Source organism: Oncorhynchus clarkii, chromosome 19, assembly GCF_045791955.1.
Source record: "Oncorhynchus clarkii lewisi isolate Uvic-CL-2024 chromosome 19, UVic_Ocla_1.0, whole genome shotgun sequence".
NCBI lineage: Eukaryota > Metazoa > Chordata > Actinopteri > Salmoniformes > Salmonidae > Oncorhynchus > Oncorhynchus clarkii.
The window spans coordinates 25,387,964-25,413,293 of NC_092165.1; the positions used below are offsets into that span (position 1 = coordinate 25,387,964).

Below are 25,330 nucleotides of genomic sequence, written 5' to 3' on the forward strand. Positions count from 1 at the left end.
TGGGAGCTCCCTTAACAGCGGGATCTGGGTACCTTTATACAGTATAGTACACAGTCTCAATAACTTCTCTCCTAAGGCCCCTGCCTCAGGAAGCCTTTCAAAGGGAGAGATGCACAATCATTGGTAAACATGTATAAAAAATATTTGGTAGCAGACATTCCACCAGTCCTGGAAGAAAGAAAATAAACACTTAGTTTTCACTATGCTACATTTTAATCGGTCCTAAAAATTCTTAATCGAGGTTACTGCTCTTTGGTAGGAAGTCTTGATTAGACCTTGTGTATACAGAATCATACTTCAGACACATCAGATGATAGTGTCCTGTTAAGCGGCATAGACACCTAGTCTTCTCACCATACAATTAGTGAATAGCCTTCTCACCTTCTATGTGTACCTTTTTATTGTTCAGTTTTATGAATATTTTTTTTATAGAGATTTATTTATTAACTGATATACACAAACAACATTTTCCATCACAATAGACAGGTGTGTGCCTTTCCAAATCATGTTCAATCAATTGAATTTATAACGGGTGGACTCCAAGTTATAGAAACATCTCTAGGATGATCAATGGAAACAGGATACACCTGAGCTCAATTTTCGAGTCTCATAGCAAAGGGTCTGAATACTTGTGTAAATAAGGTATTTCAGTTTTTTTTTTTCGTTTTTTTTTAATACTTTTGTAAAAATGTCTAAACCTGTTTTCACTTTGTCATTATGGGGTATTGTGTGTAGATTGAGGAAATTTTTATTTAATCCATTTTAGAATAAATCTGTAATGTAACAAAATGTGGGAAAAGTCAAGGGGTCTGAATACTTTCCGAATGCACTGTACACCACTGTCAATAAAGCATATGGAGGCTCTTTTCTTTATGATCTGATGTGGGTGTTGCAATTTAGTAACAACTAATCAACATGTATTATCCAAAGTCCCTAGAACCACAGTGATACTGTATCTTCTTAACCACAGAAAGTGTGACCAGATTAACTTAGTCATTTCTGATAAAAAATACTATTCATCTGAGTTGAGTACAGTTCTACAGTAGATTTGGGTCAATACTTGGCTTTGGTGACGTAATCGCAACAGGGTTTCCCATTAAGGGGACATTTGACTTCTGGTGTCAATTAGCCAATGTGTTGTATGTGAAGACGACCCGCTAACCTTTCAATACGTCGGGACGACGTCAACTAATCATTGTGTGCGATGTGGGGTGAAAATGCATGTATGTCGTAGTTGTCGTCCTATTTTCCAATCTGCTTTCGTGTGTGTGTGTGTGTGTGTGCTCCTGTCCCCAGTGCTAACTTGTCCAAAGCAGCGTGGGGGGCTCTGGAGAAGAACAACACGCAGGTGATGGTCCGGTCATACGAACTGGGAGTCCTCTATGTGCCCTCTGCCTTCGTAAGTGACACACACTCGCACACACATTGATGTCCAAGGGAGATGTGCTTTCGAGTTATGCACATGGATCATAAATTAGGATACTAGATTCTAGGGCTCGGTTAACATACTCCATTTATGTACAATGTAATAATGAATGTCTCTCCACTATCCTTCATATGTAGACAGAGGGGGCTTCCAACACACCACACACACACATACAGTGTAATTTGTCCCTTGCCTTAGAATTACCTCAACAGTTGCTAAGCAACATAATGGTTGTGGAGGTGACACTGGTTTAGAGGGCCAGAGCTTCAACATTGACCTGACCAGAACAAAGCGCCTAGCCCCCACTATTGGAAGACTTCCTGGTTTTCCCCTAGAAAGAAATGAAAGCATTTATGAAAGAATATAGCTAGTCATCACAGCTTTCTGACATTCAGGGACACCATTGAGAGTAACACCTCAGACCTCAGATGTGACTCGAGTAGGGACAGTCGCACAAAGACTTCTTGCTTGAAAAGACAAGTTTGTGTATTTTTCTATTTAAAAGAACGAGGTCCATTTAATAAAACAGGTTAGTGCAACCATGACATCCTTCACTTGGCGCTGTGTTCTTCTCTTTATTTTTTCTCCCTTGGTCGTTGTGACTATTCTGTTCAATTTCTCGCATGCAATAGCCTTCAATTCTCAGAAATGTCTTGGTTTCTGGCCATTTTGAGCCTGTAATCGAACGCACAAATGCTGATGCTCCAGATACTCAACTAGTCTAAAGGTTAGTTTTATTGCTTCTTTAATGAGAACAGTTTTCAGCTGTTCTAACATAATTGCAAAAGGGTTTTCTAATGATCAATTAGCCTTTTTAAAATGATAAACTTGGATTAGCTAACACAGCGTGCCATTGGAGCACAGGAGTGATGGTTGCTGATAATGGGCCTCTGTACGCCTATGTAGATATTCCATTAAAAATCAGCTGTTTCCAGCTACACTAGTCATTTACAACATTAACAATGTCTACACTGTATTTAATGGACAAAAATGTGCTTTTCTTTAAAAAAACAGGACATTCCTAAGTGACCCCAAACCTTTGAACGGTTGTGTGTGTATATAAACTCAGCAAAAAATAAATGTCCTCTCACTGTCAACTGTTTATTTTCAGCAAACTTAACATCTGTAAATATTTGAATGAACATAAGATTCAACAACTGAGACGTAAACTGAACAAGTTCCACATACATCTGACTAACAGAATTGGAATAATGTGTCCCTGAACAAAGGGGGGGCAAAATCAAAAGTAACAGTATGGTGTGGCCCCCAGCTGCATTAAGTACTGCAGTGCATCTCCTCCTCGTGGACTGCACCAGATTTGCCAGTTCTTGCTGTGAGATGTTACCCCACTCTTCCATCAAGGCACCTGCAGGTTCCCGGACATTTCTGGGGGGAATGGCCCTTGCCCTCACCCTCCGATCCAACGGGTCGCAGACGTGCTCAATGGGATTGAGATCTGGGCTCTACGCTGGCCATGGCAGAACACTGACATTCCTGTCTTACAGGAAATCACGCACAAAACGAGCAGTATGGCTGGTGGCGTTGTCATGCTGGAGGGTCATGTCAGGATGAGCCTGCAGGAAGGGTACCACATGAGGGAGGAGGATGTCTTCCCTGTAACGCACGGAGTTGAGATTGCCTGCAATGACAACAAGCTCAGTCCGATGATGCTGTGACACACCGCCAAAGACCATGAAGGACCCTCCACCCTGCTCCAGAGGATATGCCTCTGTGTAACGCTCATTCGACGATAAACACGAATCCGACCATCACCCCTGGTGAGACAAAACTGCGACTCGTCAGAGAAGAGCACTTTTAGCCAGTCCTGTCTGGTTCAGCGACGGTGGGTTTGTGCCCATAGGCAATGTTGTTGCCAGTGATGTCTGGTGAGGACCTGCCTTACAGGCCTACAAGCCCTCAGTCCAGCCTCTCTCAGCCTATTCCGGACAGTCTGAGCACTGATGGAGGGATTGTGCATTCCTGGTGTAACTCGGGCAGTTGTTGTCATCCTGTACCTGTCCCGCAGGTGTGATGTTCTTATGTACCGATCCTGTGCAGGTGTTGTTACACGTGATCTGCCACTGCGAGGACGATCAGCTGTCCGTCCTGTCTCCCTGTAGCGCTGTTTATGGCGTCTCACAATACGGACATTGCAATTTATTGCCCTGGCCACATCTGCAATCCTCATGCCTCCTTGGAGCATGCCTAAGGCACGTTCACGCAGATGAGCAGGGAACCTGGGATTCTTTCTTTTGGTGTTTTTCAGAGTCAGTAGAAATGCCTCTTTAGTGTCCTAAGTTTTTCATAACTGTGACCTTAATTGCCTACCGTCTGTAAGCTGTTAGTGTCTTGATGACCGTTCCACAGGTGCATGTTCATTAATTGTTTATGGTTCATTGAACAAGCATGGAAACAGTGTTTAGACCCTTTACAATGAAGATCTGTGAAGTTATTTGGATTATTTATCTTTGAAAGACCGGGTCCTGAAAAAGGGACGTTTCTTTTTTTGTTGAGTTTATGTATGTGTATCTTTTTAAAATTAAATTTTCCTTTAGCATTTTCTGTAACCCAACCACCCCTCACCTAATTGGAGTAAACTAATAAACGACAACACTTAGGCTTCTACTTCCAGCTTATACATACTATATACATTTTACGGACACAATCTAATTTACATTAGTTATATTTTGTTTGTTTTTAGTCCTGGCCTTCCTCTAAGTTCCAACTCTCCCATCTATTTCTGATATCCATCCAGTTTGATTTCTATTTGCCATATATTTTTAACTGTGCTATTTCACAAACATTTTGAACCTATATACATTTTACAGACACAGTATATTTTATGTTGGTTATCTTGTTGTTAGTAGTCCCACCATTCAGCTCCATTCAACCACTCCCACCTACTTTTTCGGGGATCGGTGTCCCTTGACTGGACGGTTGAGCTGACGTAGGCTAATACATTAGCATGAGGTTGTAAGTAACATGAAACTTTCCAAGGACATAGACATATCTGATATTGGCAGAAAGCTTAAATTCTTATTAATCTAACTGCACTTTCCAATTTACAGTAGATATTACAGTGAAAGAATACTATCCTATTGTTTGAGGAGAGTGCACAGTTTTGAACAAAGTTATTCATACACAAATTAGGCAGTCTTGATCAAAATGTTGAACGAAAATGCAATGGTTCATTGGATCAGTCTGAAACTTTGCACATACACTGCTGCCATCTAGTGGCCAAAATCTAAATTGCACTTGGCTCTTGCATTTTAAAGATGATGGTACAAAATAAAATGTTGTCTTTGTTTTTCTCTGTACTATCTTCTACCAGATCTAATGTGTTATATTCTCCTACATTCATTTAACATTTCCACAAACTTCAATGTGTTTCCTTTCAAATGGTACCAAGAAAATGCATATTCTTGCTTCAGGACCTGAGCTATAGGCATTAAGATTTGGGTATGACATTTTAGGGGACAATTTTTTGTAAAAGGGGCTAAACCTTAAGAGGTTAACACCATCCATATTGGATTTATATTTGCCATGTATTTTTCAACAGTGCTGTGATGCTTCACAAATGTTCTGAACCTTTCTATTCTCATAGTTTCTACAGATTGTAAATTAAATATGTTTTTGCATACATATTTTTGATCGATTGACTGACTTTTCAAAAACCTAGTATTGCTATCTGCAGAGTTAGCTCCAGGTAAATGTTGCAATTTTTCAGCCATTCATGGACCTGTGACCAAATACGAGCTTCATATGGACAGTACCAAAATAATTATCTAATGACTACCTCTTCACAGCAAAATCTGCAGAGATGGGAAGGTTGTATCCCCTATATAAATAATATTCTATTGGTTGCAAGAATTTTGCATAATTAAATCCGGCTTTGTTTTGAATGTCAATTCATAAATCATGTGTCATGTAATCGGTACATCGAACATCTCTTCCCAACTATTTTGCAATCTATATGGCACAGCTTGTCAATTTTTTGGACCTTAAATGAAACTGGTTTACATTTTTATTTATCACAATTTTCTTTGACCAATTTTGGTCTTTTAATGCAGGGCTGACAGACAAGTTCCTTACTTGTTCCCCCTTCCACTTGCCTTTTACTATTTTTACGGTAATGCTGCAATTAGTTGGTTGTAATTTTGGGTAGAGCAGACATTTCCATATATTTGTGTTAGCTGCATGTGTGACATTTTATTTTACCTTTATTTAACTAGGCAAGTCGGTTAAGAACAAATTCTTATTTACAATGAAGGCATAGGAACAGTGGGTTAACTACCTTATTCAAGGGCTGCCTTGGACAGCTTGGGGATTCGATCTTGCAACCTTTCGGTTACTAGTCCAACGCTCTAACCACTGCCGCCCCTACATGACTCCACCAGTCCTATTTATGATATATTTTACAAATATAACTTTTTTAAACGTTATCGAAAAATATATATTTTTTAATCAATTAGTACAGTGGGGAGAACAAGTATTTGATACACTGCCGATTTTGCAGGTTTTACACTTCAACTGTGAGAGACGCAATCTAAAACAAAAATCCAGAAAATCACATTGTATGATTTTTAAGTAATTAATTTGCATTTTATTGCATGACATAAGTATTTGATACATCAGAAAATAAGAACTTAATATTTGGTACAGAAACCTGTGTTTGCAATTACAGAGATCATACGTTTCCTGTAGTTCTTGACCAGGTTTGCACACACTGCAGCAGGGATTTTGGCCCATTCCTCCATACAGACCTTCTCCAGATCCTTCAGGTTTCGGGGCTGTCGCTGGGCAATACAGACTTTCAGCTCCCTCAAAAGATGTTCTATTGGGTTCAGGTCTGGAGACTGGCTAGGCCACCACAGGACCTTGAGATGCTTCTTACGGAGCCACTCCTTAGTTGCCCTGGCTGTGTGTTTCAGGTCGTTGTCATGCTGGAAGACCCAGCCACGACCCATCTTCAATGCTCTTACTGAGGGAAGGAGGTTGTTGGCCAAGATCTCGCGATACATGGCCCCATCCATCCTACCCTCAATACGGTGCAGTCGTCCTGTCCCCTTTGCAGAAAAGCATCCCCAAAGAATGATGTTTCCACCTCCCTGCTTCACAGTTGGGATGGTGTTGTACTCATCCTTCTTCTTCCTCCAAACACGGCGAGTGGAGTTTAGACCAAAAAGCTCTATTTTTGTCTCATCAGCCCACATGACCTTCTCCCATTCCTCCTCTGGATCATCCAGATGGTCATTGGCAAACTTCAGACGGGCCTAGGACATGCGCTGGCTTGAGCAGGGGGACCTTGCGTGCGCTGCAGGATTTTAATCCATGACGGCGTAGTGTGTTACTAATTGTTTTCTTGGAGACTGTGGTCCCAGCTCTCTTCAGGTCATTGACCAGGTCCTGCCATGTAGTTCTGGGCTGATCCCTCACCTTCCTCATGATCATTGATGCCCCACGAGGTGAGATATTGCATGGAGCCTCAGACCGAGTGATTTACCGTCATCTTGAACTTCTTCCTTTTTCTAATAACTGCGCCAACAGTTGTTGCCTTCTCACCAAGCTGCTTGCCTATTGTCCTGTAGCCCATCCCAGCCTTGTGCAGGTCTACAATGTTATCCCTGATGTCCTTACACAGCTCTCTTGTCTTGGCCATTGTGGAGAGGTTGGAGTCTGTTTGAGTGTGTGGACAGGTGTCTTTTATACAGGTAACGAGTTCAAACAGGTGCAGTTAATACAGGTAATGAGTAGGGAACAGGAGGGCTTCTTAAAGAAAAACTAACAGGTCTGTGAGAGCTGGAATTTTTACTGGTTGCTAGGTGATCAAATCCTTATGTCATGCAATAAAATAAGATTTTCTGGATTTTTGTTTTAGATTCCGTCTGTCACAGTTGAAGTGATAATGATAAAAAATTACAGACCTCTACATGCTTTGTAAGTAGGAAAACCTGCAAAATCGGCAGTGTATCAAATACTTGTTCTCCCCACTGTATATTTGAGTTTAACCACTATTTGTTGTATTATTTGCTCTGTCTTTTCAGGTGGATTAAACTGAAATTGCAACCAACTTTCTTTGGCTTGTTTAAAAATATATCTATTTTGGGGAGATTTTGTTTTCAAATTACCGAAAGTGAGAGGTTGTAATCTGAATAAAAGGACAAAGGCCATTCTTGAACATGGGGTGAGACATTCTTACTAATTTGCTAGAGAACCAGTTTGGATTTAAGTATAACTTTTGTATGACTGACGCCTTTAGTGAGAGGTCTAATGCTTTAATCTTTATTCATTTCTGCCCTCTGTCATATTCATTATATAAATAGGCCCTTTTAATTGTGTCTGGTTTGACGTTCCAAATCCAAAATATTTTTAGCTTATCTAATTTTAAAAAACAGGTCGCTATAAGCAAATAGGTATATTGTCATATGACTGAAGAGTTAATCAGGGTGATTTTTCCACAAAATAGACATGTTTTTTCCTTTCCGTGGTAGCAACATCTTATATACTTTTGCCATCTTTCTATAAAAATGTATTGGAGTGAGAATTTCTTTCTTTCGGGATTTGTATACCGAGTATGTCCACATCCCCGTCAGACCATTTTATTGGTAAACTACACAGTAATGTAAAAGTTGTTTTTTTTGTGATCCAATACGTAATATAGTACATTTATCATAATTTGGTTTTAATCTAGAGAGTTTAGAAAAAGTATCTAGATTCTTAATAAGGCTGTGGGGGGATCCTAATTGTGGATTTAAAACAAAACAATTATCAGCGTACAATGACACCATTGTTTTTAAGCCCTGGATTTCAAATCCCTGGATTTCAAATCCCTTAATATTATTGTTTGATCTTTTAATAGCTAAAATTTCTATGGCAATAATAAATAGATATGCCAATAGTGGACAACCTTGTTTTACTCCTCTTGACAGTTTACAACTCTCTGAGTAGTAGCCATTATTGACTATTTTACACTTAGGGTGAGTATTTAACCCATTTTGTAAGAGATTCTCCAAAATTGAAATATTCCAGGCTTTTATATATAAACTCCAGTCATACTTTATCAAAGGCCTTTTTGAAAGTCAGCTATGAATACCAGGCCTGTTTTCCCAGATATTTCATAGTGTTCTATTGTTTCCAGTACATATTATCTCCAATATATCGTCCATGTAAAAAAAAAAAACCTGTCTGATTTAGGATGAATAATATCCGACAATACCTTTTTTTAAATTCTATGCATTTATATTTACCACTTGGAATCTGTTTCACTAATAATGAAATCAGACTTTGTTGAGTGTCTGATAATCTACCATTTACGTAGGAGTGGTTTAAACATGCTAATAACGGTCCTCTGAGTATATCAAAAAAAGGTTGGTATGCCATCCAGCCCTTGAGTTTTCCTGGACCTTAAAAAAAATATATATTTCACCTTTATTTAACCAGGTAGACAAGTTCTCATTTACAACTGCGACCTGGCCAAGATCAAGCAAAGCAGTGCGACCCAAACAACACAGAGTTGCACATGGGATAAACAAACGTACAGTCAATAACACAATAGATAAATCTATATACAGTGTGTGCAAATGTAGTAAGACTTAAAGGCTTTAATAAAAAATCATCAAGAAGTTCCTCCTCTGTAATTTGGCCTTCACATGAGTCTTTCTGTACAGTTGTTAATTTGACATTATTGATAGGGGTAAAAAAAGCATACAATAGTGGAGACTGAAACGAAAATTAATGCTAAAGTACTTTACTTCCTCTTTCAAAATATGGAATTTTTATTTTATTTTTTAACCCCTTTTCCTCCATATTTCATGGTATCCAATTGGTAGTTACAATCTTGTCTCATCGCTGCAACTCCCGTATGGACTTGGGAGAGGCGAAGGTCGAGAGCCATGCGTCCCCCAAAACACAACCCAACCAAGTCGCACTGCTTTTTGACACAATGCCCACTTAACCCGGAAGCCAGCCGCACCAATGTGTCGGAGGAAACACTGTGCACAGGGCGACCGTGTCAGCGTGTACTGCGCCCGGCCCGCGTGCGCTGCGCCCGGCCCGCCACAGGAGTCGCTAGAGTGAGATGGGACAAGGACATCCTTGCCGGCCAAAGCCTCCCCCTAACCTAGACGATCCTGGGCCAATTGTGCACCGCCCCATGGGTCTCCCGGTTGCGGCCTTCTGCGACAGAGCCTGGACTCGTACCCAGAATCTCTAGTGGCACAGCTAGCAGTAGACCACTTAGACCACTGCGTCACTCGGGAGGCCTAATATGGACTCTTTTGACCATCACTCTATAAATAAAAGATTTTGAACACAATTTTAAAAGTGTGAACAATCAATCAGTTTGACTATTTACATCCGCTTCACGTTCTCTCATTTGACAGAAACCATTTGTTTTGCCATAACAGTGACAGCTTTACCTTATTTAATTGTCATCTGCAGTGGACAGATATGCCCCCATCCACCCCTGCTGTCTGTAGCAGCCATACTGCGTCCCGAATAACTTCAAGGGTAATTCTCCCCTGAAAACCCATCTCTGTCCTGCCCAAGGAGACTCCATGAGCATTTCTCAGCTTCACCGTACTTATGAGCCAATGAGGTCCTGCCTCATTTGCGAAATCATGTTGCCGTGGCAGCTGGAGGGAGCAGTGTGTAGCGCACAGATAAATGTCTCCGCGGGTAATTCACGCCAGGTTCTTATTTTTGTCTCTGCTGGACCACGTTTAGACACTGACAGAGAGTTAGACTACATTCTATTAGTGTCCGTTATGTTCCCTTGTCTCCTTTCCTTAATTTCCTTCTGTGCTAGCTTGATAAGGGTCATGGGCCAGCAACACAGTATGTGAATGATTTAGTTGCAGTTCCAACACATAACATGTTGCCTAGCCCTGCTGTAGTCAGTAGGTGAATGCAATGTAATCTACTAATTGTACAAATCAGCGGCTATGAAGCAAAGGAGACAGGGAAACTTATTGACCTAGCTGTTCTATGTGACAGGAGAGGGAGAGATCTCCAATGAGATTTTACTGAGCTTGATGATGATGATGATGATGGATTGGTCGGAATAGTGTTCCATCTAACTAGCTTTTCTTTTTTTTTTTGTCCTTTCCTACCCATGTGTTGAAATAAAGGTTCATCTAGTTAAATACTAAATAATGATTTTGGGTCTGTCATTTTTCTCCTCTCAGAGCATGAGTACCTTTCCCGTCCAGATGGACGTGTTTCCTGCCACCACTCCCTCTACCTCATTTCCTGTGCCCTTCGACCTGCCACCCAAACGCTACTCGAGTAAAGGTACTTGTACTTCGTTGTTCCTCCACTACACACTGATGTGTATGTGTGTGACTTTGTATGTGTGTGACTTTGTGTGTCTGTCACTGTGTGTCTGGGACTGGGTGTGTGACTGTTAGGCTTGGCTGATCTACAGTATATCAAGGTATTTGTAATACCCACGGTATGATTTTCAATACCGCAGCAAACATTTTGAGATAGTTGTAAAACTTTATGAGCTGTGGTATCTGTCCTTGCAATTTGTTTACGTTCACATACTCTTGTTAGCATTTAGCTAGCGAATGCTATGGGAATTTGCTAGGACTTTGTTAGCATATATATATATATATATATATATATATATATATATATATATATATATATATATATTTTTTTTAATGGAAATAAATGGTGCCCCCTTGTGTGCACTGCCAGTGATACTGTATACCCCATTATGGTACAGAGACTGTATGACCATATGGATACCACTCAACCCTAATGTGCGTGACTGTGTGTCAATATCTGTGTGTGGGCCAATCTCAATGTATTTTTCTCTACGAGGACTTTTTATCAGTGAAAGTGGAGGTGTGCGAATCCTCTACTCTGATTCATTTGATAATAATTGCCTGGGGCTAGATCAGGTCTGCTGCCTCAAACTGTCCTGAGCCAAATGTTGATTGGCTAACATTTACAGTGGGAGCAGCGCATGAAAGGCTAAGATCAGAGAAGCCTGTAGAAGGTAAGTGTTGAGACTTATGCCAATACTTTTTTATTATGTAAGCTTTATTTAACTAGGCAAGTCAGTTAAGAACAAATTCTTATTTACAATGACGGCCTACCTAAAGGCAAAAGGCCTCCTGCGGGAATGGGGGCTGGGATTAAAATAAATAAAATATTGAACAAAACACACATCACGACAAGAGAGACCTAAGATGACAACATAGCATGGTAGCAACACATGACAACACAGCATGGTAGCAACACAACATGACAACAACATTGTAGCAACACAACATGGCAGCAGCACAACATGGTAGCAGCACAAAACAGGGTACAAACATTTTTGGGCACAGACAACAGCACAGGGAAAGAAGGTTGAGACAACAATACATCACGCAAAGCAGCCACAACTGTCAGTAAGAGTGTCCATGATTAAGTCTTTGAATTAAGAGATTGAATAATGTCGCTGGAATAATATGTTGAGAGAGTGTCTCCTTCGTAACACTCAGCCAGAAATCCAATGTGGTGTAGTCGGCAGTGAAGGAGTACTGATAAGTGAGACTGATTATTTACTTGTCCAATAGCAAAAATACTGAAAATTTTGTAGTTAAATTTTTTTTACTATTGACAGATAAGATTCCATTTTTATTTTAATAACAGTGGACAACCCCCGACTCTCCAACAATATGGAAACTATAACAAACTTAAATCTACACACAATAAAGTTAATCAGTGATATCAGTAAATTCATTCAGATTTCCCTTTGTGGGGCAGAATTGATTGATTATCGTATAATACCGAGAGTCATCTATCTGTTCTTTCAACAAATCGGTTGGTTACATTTGTTTTTAAACACATTTTTCCATATACAGTGAATTCGGAAAGTATTCAGAACCCTTGATTTTTTTTTCACATTTTGTTAGGTTACAGCCTTATTATAAAAGGGATGAAATCTTTTTTTTCCTCATCAATCTACACACAATACCCCATAGTGACAAAACAAATACCGGTTTTTAGAATTTGCCGCAAATATAAAAAACAAAAAACAAATACAAACTGATCACATTTACATAAGTGTTCAGACCCTTTACTCAGTACTTTGTTGAAGCACGATTACAGCCTTGAGTCTTATTGGGTATGACTCTACAAGCTTGGCAAACCTGTATTTGAGGAGTTTCTCCGCAGATCCTCTCAAGCTCTGTCAGGTTGGATTGAGAGCGTCGCTGCACAGCTATTTTCAGGTCTCTCCAGATATGTTTAATCGAATTCAAGTCCGAGCTCTGGCTGAGCCACTCAAGGACATTGAGACTTGTTCCGAAGCCTATTGTGGATAGTCTGAGCACTGATGGAGGGATTGTGCGTTCCTGGTGTAACTCGGACAGTTGTTGTTGCCATCCTGTACCTGTCCCGCAGGTGTGATGTTTGGATGTACCGATCCTGTGCAGGTGTTGTTACACGTGATCTGCCACTGCGAGGACGATCAGCTGTCCGGCCTGTCTCCCTGTAGCGCTGTCTTAGGCATCTCACAGTACGGACTTTGCAATTTATTGCCCTGGCCATATCTGCAGTCCTCATGCCTCCTTGCAGCATGCCTTAGGCACGTTCACGCAGATGAGCAGGGACCCTGGACCCATCTCTCTTTTGATGTTTTTCAGAGAGGCCTCTTTAGTGTCCTAAGTTTTCATAACTGTGACCTTAATTGCCTACCGTCTGTAAGCTGTTAGTGTCTTGACGACCGTTCTGCAGGTGCATGTTCATTAATTGTTTATGGTTCATTGAACAAGCATTTGGAAACAGTGTTTAAACCCTTTACAATGAAGATCTGTGAAGTTATGTTTATATGAGTTTATATGTATTTAAAGTACTTATAGGACTTACTAAAGAAGTCAGACATTGTGTATACCTACAGTGCCTTGCGAAAGTATTCGGCCCCCTTGAACTTTGCGACCTTTTGCCACATTTCAGGCTTCAAACATAAAGATATAAAACTGTATTTTTTTGTGAAGAATCAAAAACAAGTGGGACACAATCATGAAGTGGAACGACATTTATTGGATATTTCAAACTTTTTTAACAAATCCAAAACTGAAAAATTGGGCGTGCAAAATTATTCAGCCCCCTTAAGTTAATACTTTGTAGCGCCACCTTTTGCTGCGATTACAGCTGTAAGTCGCTTGGGGTATGTCTCTATCAGTTTTGCACATCGAGAGACTGAATTTTTTTCCCATTCCTCCTTGCAAAACAGCTTGAGCTCAGTGAGGTTGGATGGAGAGCATTTGTGAACAGCAGTTTTCAGTTCTTTCCACAGATTCTCGATTGGATTCAGGTCTGGACTTTGACTTGGCCATTCTAACACCTGGATATGTTTATTTTTGAACCATTCCATTGTAGATTTTGCTTTATGTTTTGGATCATTGTCTTGTTGGAAGACAAATCTCCGTCCCAGTCTCAGGTCTTTTGCAGACTCCATCAGGTTTTCTTCCAGAATGGTCCTGTATTTGGCTCCATCCATCTTCCCATCAATTTTAACCATCTTCCCTGTCCCTGCTGAAGAAAAGCAGGCCCAAACCATGATGCTGCCACCACCATGTTTGAAAGTGGGGATGGTGTGTTCAGCTGTGTTGCTTTTACGCCAAACATAACGTTTTGCATTGTTGCCAAAAAGTTCAATTTTGGTTTCATCTGACCAGAGCACCTTCTTCCACATGTTTGGTGTGTCTCCCAGGTGGCTTGTGGCAAACTTTAAACAACACTTTTTATGGATATCTTTAAGAAATGGCTTTCTTCTTGCCACTCTTCCATAAAGGCCAGATTTGTGCAATATACGACTGATTGTTGTCCTATGGACAGAGTCTCCCACCTCAGCTGTAGATCTCTGCAGTTCATCCAGAGTGATCATGGGTCTCTTGGCTGCATCTCTGCTCAGTCTTCTCCTTGTATGAGCTGAAAGTTTAGAGGGACGGCCAGGTCTTGGTAGATTTGCAGTGGTCTGATACTCCTTCCATTTCAATATTATCGCTTGCACAGTGCTCCTTGGGATGTTTAAAGCTTGGGAAATCTTTTTGTATCCAAATCCGGCTTTAAATTCTTCACAACAGTATCTCGGACCTGCCTGGTGTGTTCCTTGTTCTTCATGATGCTCTCTGCGCTTTTAACGGACCTCTGAGACTATCACAGTGCAGGTGCATTTATACGGAGACTTGATTACACACAGGTGGATTGTATTTATCATCATTAGTCATTTAGGTCAACATTGGATCATTCAGAGATCCTCACTGAACTTCTGGAGAGAGTTTGCTGCACTGAAAGTAAAGGGGCTGAATAATTTTGCACGCCCAATTTTTCCGTTTTTGATTTGTTAAAAAAGTTTGAAATATCCAATAAATGTCGTTCCACATCATGATTGTGTCCCACTTGTTGTTGATTCTTCACAAAAAAATACAGTTTTATATCTTTGTTTGAAGCCTGAAATGTGGCAAAAGGTCGCAAAGTTCAAGGGGGCCGAATACTTTCGCAAGGCACTGTACTTACTGCTTTAAATAAGTTAGACTTTCCTGTATATCATCCTAGCAGGCAGGCAGGTATGTAGATAGAGATACACAGACACGTGGGTGTATGTGTTCATCTCGCTCTTTACACTCCAACTTGTCGTTTCCCCTCTGTTACTGTTGTCTGGGCAACTAGGGGTTGAACCCTGGTCTACGTGTTCTCAGACTTGAAGACCACCACCTTTGGGCAGCTGCGGCAGCATCAATGTCTTCCAAGGGAGGACTCTCAACCGACAGGAACATGAGCCTCTGCAGTTGTGCGGTAGACACAATTGTGATCCTTTTCATCCTTGAGAAACCACATTCACACACTTGGCCACGAAGTGGACATGGACATGCTAATTTCCGAGCGTTGCTGTGTCTGTTGCCCCATCAATCATTATTGAGAAATATCTAGCTTGAGTAAGCTTTTCCATGAGCTTCTCCCTCTCCGTATCATAGATTTCCACAATAAAGCTGATCGGGGGGGTAAAACTAAATGAGTTATTTTTGGTGTTTTGGAAGTCAGGTGATGGATAGAAACAACAACAAAAACACCTAAACCAATGCATCTTTGCTTGCTCTTGATTATGGCTGTAGATGACGGAATGTTTTGTAAAATCATACTCTGTACAAGCCTCGTCAGAGTTGTAGCATTCAGGAAGCTTCCCTCCAGTCCTGTGGATGAAGCCATGAAGATTTGTGAATGGGTGCTCGTCTTTGGCCACGTAGTAGGCCGTATTGCATGATGGTCAAATTGACCAACATTGTCTCCTCCATCGGCTGGACCCCTCGGATGACAGGTGGTAGTGGAGTATCCCTCCATCTCGCCAACGCTGCAGCCTTTGTTGATTGGTGGCGCATGCTGGTGGCGTGAGATGAGTGTCGTACCTGAAAGCACTTGTTCCTTTGTACGAGGAGGAGGACCTGAGATGGAAATAAGATGGAATGTATTAGTATAACCCAATTGTCCTCAAATGTTTTCTGCAACACCTCAAATTTACAATGGAAAATGCAGGGGACCCCCCTTGGAAAAAGTGTTATTCTCTTAAAGCTGGCTGTGTGTTGTTTATATTCTATTCTATGTTCTGCAGGCTGTCCCAACACAAAATAATTTAAAAAAGCGAATTCTCGTAGTTTAGAAGTTAATTGACACTAAAAGGTTGCATTATATAACCACTTAATTTGTTTGATACAATTAGTTTGTCAGGGGAACCCATTGAAATTTCAGGCCCAAGTTTAGCAAATAGCTGCTAAAAAAATATGTAGGCCTACCTCTATTTGTCACATTTGGTTATTCTAGTCTAGAGACGTAGTTTTGCAAGCCAATGCTAACTAACTTTAGCGCATTAATGCTTCTTAGCCATTGCGCTAACCCTAGTTATCTTCAAGCTGCATGCAGACATAAACATGTTATCCATGAGTTCATCTCACTGGGGAAGTAGATAAAGGGCTTAATTGACAAAATCCCAAACTATCCCTGTATAGCTAGCATTAGCTGATCAATGTAACCTGTTGGTGGCTAATTGACTGGCAAGTAACATTAGCCTTCCTTCTATGCTAACTTTAGCTAGCTAGATAACTTATCCAACTTGAACCTGTCAGTCGGGTAACGGGTAACGGGTTGCCAAAATCAACATTCGCTAGAACAGTTAAAACTATATTGATTAAGCAATCCCGGGGAAATCCTGACATGTCATGCAGTACATGACATCTCCCTCTGTGTCATGTCAAAACCATGGGAACTCCTCTTTCCAAATCGGAATGAGTTTTCTTATCCTTCTCGCCTTGTATGCTGCCATTTTAGCAGCTGGTCCAAGGTTTGGTAGTGGTGGTGGATGGATGGGGTGCTTTTCTGGTGCCTGGCCAGCTTTCGGTGCTTGTAGAAAATGTTTATTAGACCGCCATCTCCCAGAGATAACACTAACAAGAGAGTAGGATACACACATTTGACAACTGAGGTAAAAAATACAGTGGGCCACGGGACTAAAGAGACTTTAGACGAGCCAGTCCAACTCGCAGCTCAATTAATTTTGCCCAAACTCCGTACGCTACTTGCAGCCTACACACTGATAGACACAAGTGTCTCTCTGCAGAGATTGGGAGTTGACAGTGCACAACACATTGCATCCTTAGGACACTTTGATCCAATTGATTAATTGTTAGAAATCAACATGTTTGTGTGATTTTCATTACTTGTCCATTCAGGTAAGTTCAGTCAACATTATCCTTTTTTTTTTTTTCGAGCCCTGTTTATGAATACACACCCTGAAGAGATTGAGGTATAGAGGAATCAGTCACTGGTAGGCAACTTGTAAAGCTATCCCTGACTAGCTGTCACACTGTATCATTGATGCTACTAAGGAAAGGGTTTTTCCGAATAGCCCTAATTTCCAACTCAAATTTACAAGCACACACAAATAAGAAACACTGTCACAGTGACTCACATTTTCACTCTCCACCTCTTCCCCATCTCTGAAAGCTCTGTGTCTTCTGCAGAAACATCACACACACCAGAAATCAATTTCTATTCCCTTTCTAACTTGGGGTTTTGCTGAGTTTTTGTTAGGTTAGAGCCTTTAATGCCAGTGGAACTGAAAACCTTGAACAGCTAGCTAGTCAGTGACCAGCAGTAGCAGATGAAGCATCCCATTATTGTTCTGAGTGGTTGGGTGAGGGAGGCAATGGTATTTAACTGTGACCGGGTGACTCGGCCCTAGCTAGTTTAAATTACAGCTCACATTACAGAAGCTAAGGAGATGATGACTTAACAATAGCACGCTGTCATTTCTGCCATGACGACTCTTGGTTAAGTAGTTATTAATTATTCAGTCAACCAAACTCTATTTATTTTATATAGCCCTTTTAGAAAGTGCTTTTATAGTAATTCCTTCAAGAGCATGTTTTGGCACATTTGCAAGAAAAAGCTCGCTAGAAGGAAGAAACCTTGAGAGAAACAAGTAGACTCCGAAGGGTGGAGACAGATGTTCAGGCTGGGGAAGATGAGGGAAAAAGTAGAGGGTCAGTGAGTGTGTGTCCATCACACGCTCAGGCACTGATTGGATATGTACACAGTCTTGTGGATATGTACCCTCTCGTGTATGTCCTTGTGGTGCGCGTGTACCTTTTGCGTGCTCACATGTCACACACTGTGATTGCGTCGGTCTAATTGCTGGGTGAGGAGGAGAGCATGGGTAATCATTACATGGCTGCGTCACTTTGTCAATCGCCACCTCTCTGGCATTTAATCACTACTCATCACCACCATCGCTGTCGGCAACGGTTAACATGCAGCAATAGTTACCTAGGGTGTCATCAACTTCTGAACTGGAGCAGAAACCATGCCCGTCTCCCTGGAAATTAGTTGCTGTGATGCTAATGGTATGGTTGTGAAAATGCAGGTCTCATATACAAACGTAAAATGTTATAATTTTGACATTAAGCTATTTTATGTCTAAGGTTGGAATTTAAATTCAACCTGCACAGACTGTAAGTAATTTGAGGCAATCGCATGGCAATCTTCTCGACGCACGCACACACACACACACACACTCCTAGTGCTCAAACATTGCAAATCAAAACCTCGGGCAAGAGAGGAGAGGACCGAAGATGAGAGAAGGAGAGTAGCGGTCAGAAGGAGAGGCGAGCCGGAACAGAGAAAAGAGGACATTGGGAGAGGGGTAGAACAAAATGGAGAGGAGAGAGAGCAGAAAAGGGAAAGATGAAGTCAGAACAGAAGAGCCTACAGCTTCAGGGGAGGAATGTACTGTATTCTCTCGGAGTTGTGCAGGTCTCGGAGACACACAGCTTCTTTTAATAGCACCTATGGCAAAGACAGAAAGCACTTTACAATATACAGTGCCTGCAGAAAGTATTCACATTTTTGGGGGGGGCACTGGCCTACACACAATACCCCATATCACATTTAATTTAGACAAATTAATGAGAAGCTGAAATGTCTTGAGTTAATAATTCAACTTCTTTTGTTATGGTAAGCATAAATAAATTCAGGAGTAAAAATGTGCTTTACACAGAACATATCAAGTTGCATGGACTCGCTCTGTGTGCAATAATAGTGTTTAACAGGATTTTTGAATGACTACCTCGCCTCTGTACACCACATCTACAATTATCTAAGGTCCCTCAGTCGAGCAGTGAATTTCAAACACAGATTCAAACATAAAAATTTAAATAAAATAAAAAATAAAAAAGATTGGTCTCATACACGTTGTGGTAGACTGCAGGGAGTGGTGTTTGAAGGATGATACCTTGCAGCCCGCTGGCTCCACCCCTGAGACTTATATGGACTTCCTGCCCCAACGAGGCGAGCCGGTGGATCATTAAGCCAGGGAGTGCTTTGGGATAAAAGAGGAAGCGGCCTGCACAAAGAGGCAGAGAACGGAGAGTTGTGTGTTATGAAGAGTGTGAGAAAAGAGAAATATCTGTGTGATTACCCGTTGTAACCTGGACTGTCTGATGACCCCCACTGTGTTTGGCTGAGGACCCAAGTTTTAGGATTACCCCTGGAGAACGGAACGGACAAGGAGAACGTGCACTGTGAAATGGTTGGTGAATTCCCCCCTTTTCCCCAGTGTGCAAAACTCCCTAATAAACTCCACATTTGCATTCTAGTTGTGCTCCTTGTGCGCGTTTTGTTATTGAACTTGGTGACGTGGAAACCCCACACCCTTGAACCTGCTACATGTTTAGCAGATGTTATTGCGGGTGTAGTGAAATGCTTGTGTTTCTAGCTCCAACAGTGTAGTAATATCTAACAATTAATATCTAACAATTTCACAACAATACACACAAATCTCGGTAGTTAGGTTTTCCAATGCCTCGCAAAGAAGGGCACCTATTGGTAGACGTTGAATATCCCTTTGAGCATGGTGGAGTTATTTATTACACTTGGAATGGTGTCTTAATAAACCCAGTCACTACAAAGATACAGGCATCCTTCCTTACTCAGTTGCCAGAGAGGAAGGAAACCGCTCTGGAATTTCACCATGATGCCAATGGTGACTTTTAAACAGTTACAGTATCATGGCTGTAATGGGAGGAAACAGGATGGATCAACAACATTGTTGTTACTCCACAATACTAACCTAATTGACAGAGTGAAAAGAAAGAAGCCTATTCAGAATAAAAAATATTCCAAAACATGCATCCTGTTTGCAACAAGACACTGAAATAATGATGCATTACGGAGTACCACTCTCCATATTTTGAAGCATAGTGGTGGCTGCATCATGTTATGGCTATGCTTGTAATCGTTAAGGACTGGGTAGTTTTTCATAAAAAATAAACGGAATAGAGCTTGTCTATAAAAATTGTCTGTCCCCAGTTGCCACACTCACTAACCGAGTGCCAAACTGCCTCTGGAAGCAACTTCAGCACAAGAACTGTTCGTCGGGAGCTTCATGAAAAGGGTTTCCATGGCCGAGCACCCGCACACAAGCCTAAGATCACCATGCGCAATGCCAAGCATTGGCTGGAGTGGCGTAAAGATCGCCACTCCAGAAGATTGGACTCTGGAGCAGTGGCGTTCTCTGGAGTGATGAATCAAATGTTACCATCTGGCAGTCCGAATCTGGGTTTAGCTAATGCCAGGAGAACGCTACCTGCCCCATTGCATAGTGCCAACTGTGGTTGGTGGTGGAGGAATAATGATCTGGGGCTGTTTTTCATAGTTCGGGCTAGGCCCCTTAGTTCCAGTGAAGGCAAATCTTAACACTACAGCATACAATGACATTCTAGACGTTTCTGTGCTTCCACCTTTGTGGCAACAGTTGGGGAAGGCTCTTTCCTGTTTCAGCATGACAATGCCCCCGTGCACAAAGCGAGGTCCATACAGAAATGGTTTGTCGACCTCTTGTGGAAGAACTTGACTGGCCTGCACAGAGCCCTGACCTCAACCCCATCGAACACCTTTGGGATAAATTGGAACGCTGACTGTGAGCCAGGCCTAATCGCCCAACATCAGTGCCCAACCTCACTAATGCTCTTGTGGCTGAATGGAAGCAAGTTCCAGCAATGTCCTAACATCTAGTGGAAAGCCTTTCCAGAAGAGTGGAGGCTTTTATAGCAGCAAAGGGGGGACCACCTCCATATTAATGCGTATGAGATGTTCGACGAGCAGGTGTCCACATACCTTTTGGTCATTTAGTGTAGTTGCATAAAGTGACCCTTCTGTTCTGAGGTAGCTTCTGTAGATACAGTGCCCTCCGTAATTATTGGGACAGTGACATTTTTGTTCTTTTTGCTCTATACTTCAAAACTTTTTAGATTCGAAAACTAACAATGACTATGAGTCTACAGTGCAGGCTGTCAGCTTAAATTTGAGTGTGTATTTTCATCCGTATCGGGTGAAACATTTCAAAATTACACTTGTTGTACATAGTCCCCACATTTTAGGGGAGCAAAAGTATTGGGACAAATTCACTTAAGTGTATTAAAGTAGTAAAAATATAATTTTGTGCCCAATAGAAATGAATGGTAAATAATGTATTGTCATTTTGGAGTAATTTTTATAAAATTCTTAGTAAAAGAAGACTAGAATATCTTTCTACGCACTTCTACATGTGGATGCTACAATGATTACGGATAATTCTGAATGAATTGTCAATAATTAGTGAGAAAGTAACAGAAGCACAAATATCATACCCTCAAGACATGCTAATCGCTCACCATTACAATAACAGGGAAGGTTAGCATTTTATATCATACCACCAAGACATGCTAACCTCTCACCATTACAATAACAGGGAAGGTTAGCATTTTGTATCATATCCCCAAGAGATGCTACCCTCTCACCATTACAATAACAGGGAAGGTTAGCATTTTGTATCATATCCCCAAGAGATGCTACCCTCTCACCATTACAATAACAGGGAAGGTTAGTATTTTATATCATATCCCCAAGAGATGCTACCCTCTCACCATTACAATAACAGGGAAGGTTAGCATTTTGTATCATATCCCCAAGAGATGCTACCCTCTCACCATTACAATAACAGGGAAGGTTAGCATTTTATATCATATCCCCAAGAGATGCTACCCTCTCACCATTACAATAACAGGGAAGGTTAGTATTTTATATCATATCCCCAAGAGATGCTACCCTCTCACCATTACAATAACAGGGAAGGTTAGCATTTTATATCATATCCCCAAGAGATGCTACCCTCGCACCATTACAATAACAGGGAAGGTTAGCATTTTTTGGGAGGTATGATATTTGTGCATCTATTACTTCCTCACTCATTATTCACAATTTATTCAGGGTCGTCCTGGTAGCATCCACATTCATGTAGAAGTGTTTAGAAACATTTACAATAAAAAGTGACTCCAAAAATGACGCACTACATTATTTACCATTCATTTCTATAGTCTGAAACAAACAGCAAACGCATCCAACAAATTTGTAGTCACAAGCTTGATGTACTGTAATCATTGCATGCTATGATTATGAGACCAAATACTCAATATTTTACTACTTTAATACACATTTAAGTGAATTTGTCCCAGTACTTTTGCTCTCCTAAAATGTGGGGACTATGTACAAAAAGTGCTGTAATGTTGAAATGGTTCACCTGATATGGATGAAAATACCCTCATTATTAAAGCTGAAAGTTTGCACTTTAACATCCAAAGTAATTGTTTGATTTAAGATATTTGTACTTTTGAAGTATAGTGCCAAAAGAAGAAAATGCTTCACTGTCCCAATTACGAAGGGCTCTGTATGTTCTTGTGTACGGTGGTGTTGGTGGTGGGGATGAAAGGACAGAGGTGGGGAGAGACTGATGAGAGGAGAGCGGTGGAGAAGACACAAGAGGAGAGAGTGTTTGTGAGGACAGGAATCAGAGAGACTGAGGTGGAGAGAAGCGCATGTGAGGACAGCGATATTGTGTGAGCGCCAAGGATGGGAGGTGGGAGTGAGAGAGCGGAGTGCTGAGATGGTGTCCGGGATGGTCAGCTGCGTCTGTCCAGAGCCGGCTCGCACACGTCTACAAGTGGTGTGTTCGTCTTCGTGTGTGAATGAGAAATTGTCTGTGAAATTGTACTGTCCTTGAGTCGTGCTAGTTCATTCGTCGACATGATGTAAGCACGGTGCACCAGGCTTCTACACACACACTTCGCTGAAGATTTCACACACACAGATTGAATCTTATCTAAACCATATAGTACACACTTAACAAGATAATCCTTTTAATTAAACATGTCAACATGTTGTCTAATCCTGAGGGCCTTTGAGTGTGTAGACCTTTACTCAATATCATTCATTTACATGTCACTATTGAAAGAACTTATTGTTCTCTGGAATAAAGGACGGCTCATTATCTGTACAGCGCACACTGCATGGCTGCTGCGTTTGGGAGAGAAAGCACTGCTGGGACTGTTCAGGGAACTGAACTGTCATTCACTTTAACCCAATTTTCCTCTGCTGGTAACCATGGTCACCACTGTTGTAATGCTGGCCCATAGTGACTTGGCCAGGACTGGTGATACCGTAGTGAAAAGTGTGTATGGGAGACAGAGTGATCAAGTGATCAATTTGTTTTTACATGAGCCTGGTTGTCAGTTTGTGGCTGCGTCCCAAATCTCACCTTATTCCCTATGTAATGCACTACTTTTGACTATGGGGCGATTCTGGTATCTCAGATTGTTCTATAAAAATAAAGTAACACACTTTAATTTTGCTCCCAAACATTAGAGCAAAATTTGTGTGCGACTTCCTTTCTTTTTTATAGTTAGTTAGCACCTCTACAAATAATGTTTGGGTGTGCGTCAGCTTCTGCCTTTTACTATCTCAGATTGTTCCGGCAATTCTCACATAAATACTTAATTGGGAGGATGTTGAACATGCTTTATAACATTTTGTATCACAAACAATTGTTTTGAAAGTCATGATGAAAGTGGCCATAATAATAATAATAATTATTATTATTATTATTATTATTATCTCAAAAGTACCCTTTGATTTTGTTCATTTTTATTATTTGGACAATATACTCTTTAAACACATCACATTTCCAGTGTAGGCTCTCTGCTACTTTTGAAGATATTATCCATGTTATACATAGAAACGGACATTATAGGTCGTTAAAGGGAAACTACCTCCTAGAACCAACCTCTGTTTATAAATGACCTATGTGGCATCGAAATATGAATTTTAAAGTGTAAATTGAATCATTTTGGTCATAAAGTCAGTCTCGTCCAAAATGACATTTGGAAGTGAGTGCATCACGACGGGTTGGGGATGGATTACTTGCATACCCAATTTTGCTGTCCGAATGCTGTCCAATTACCCAGAGACAACAAGATTTGGTCTGCCCCCAGCTGCCATGTGTTGTCAAGTCTGCAGTGCAAGCACACTTGCTCTGCATAGGAATGGAAATGTTGGCGCAAACTTGTAATGCGTTCAACAATATTGGGCAAGATGGTAAGGAATGGATTGCATTCAACAACGAATGCACAACATGATGGCTGTGACTTGTGTGTAGTAAGTAGCTCGATAGCTAGCTGGCTAGTTAGCTAGCTATGATACTGGGATGCTGTGATGTACGTGTCTATATACATAGCCTCTCCCTAATGTGTAATGTATTATGTATTATAGAGAGGAGGATTTGCACCTGACGATAAGGTTTGATGGGATTTAACATTAGCCAGCTTGCTATCGATAATGTTTCAACTCAAACTGGCTAACTAAGAAGGTCCCTGCTAGCTAACATTAGTTTAAACTCGGACAAAGATAGCGATAACTAACTCGGATTTGCAAGTTTGGTAGCTAGCTACTCTTATGAGAACAGGCATGTTTGGGTTTGCACTTGCTCATTGCGGCATTCTGGAACTGGAAGTCATGATCAAGGGCTAGGTTACAACTAGCTAGCTAGCATTCAGGGACTTTGTCTGCTATAGTGCTAAAACAACACGCCTGTTCTCATAAAAGTCTATTTTGTATCTTCTACTGTAGGGCAAAAATAAATGAAGGATGGTACTTGTCTAGCCTGAGTACCAATCTTTTTTAGCTAACATGCTACAAATATGTGTCCGCAAGTGTTCAGTAACATGGTAAAGGCGTCCGCGTCACTGGCCTGAATCTAGTCTGTACTTAGTGACTGTATTAGTATAATTACTTCCAAACTAGAAACATTTTTTTTCTCGCTATATGTTTACTAAGTGTTGATATTTTATTTCATTCACATATAAAACCTGGTGGACTTGTTGTTCAGAAGTGTCGTGGGGCGGCAGGTAGCTGAGCGTTGGGCCAGTAACCGAAAGGTTGCTGGATCGAATCCCCGAGCTGACGAGGTAAAAAGTCTGTTGTTCTGCCCCTGAGCAAGGCAGTAAGGCACTATTCCCCGGGCGCCGAAGACGTGGATGTCGATTA

General features: G+C 41.1%; 1 protein-coding gene across 1 annotated transcript in view; it reads left to right on the plus strand.

The window, feature by feature from the left end:
- LOC139374173 (tyrosyl-DNA phosphodiesterase 1) overlaps positions 1 to 25,330 on the plus strand; it is an 89,732-nt gene that overhangs the window by 37,844 nt on the left and 26,558 nt on the right. The window contains exons 14-15 of the mRNA XM_071115186.1: positions 1,297 to 1,399; positions 10,612 to 10,717. Coding sequence (XP_070971287.1) covers positions 1,297 to 1,399; positions 10,612 to 10,717 — 209 coding nt within the window. The remainder of the gene's footprint in view (positions 1 to 1,296; positions 1,400 to 10,611; positions 10,718 to 25,330) is intronic.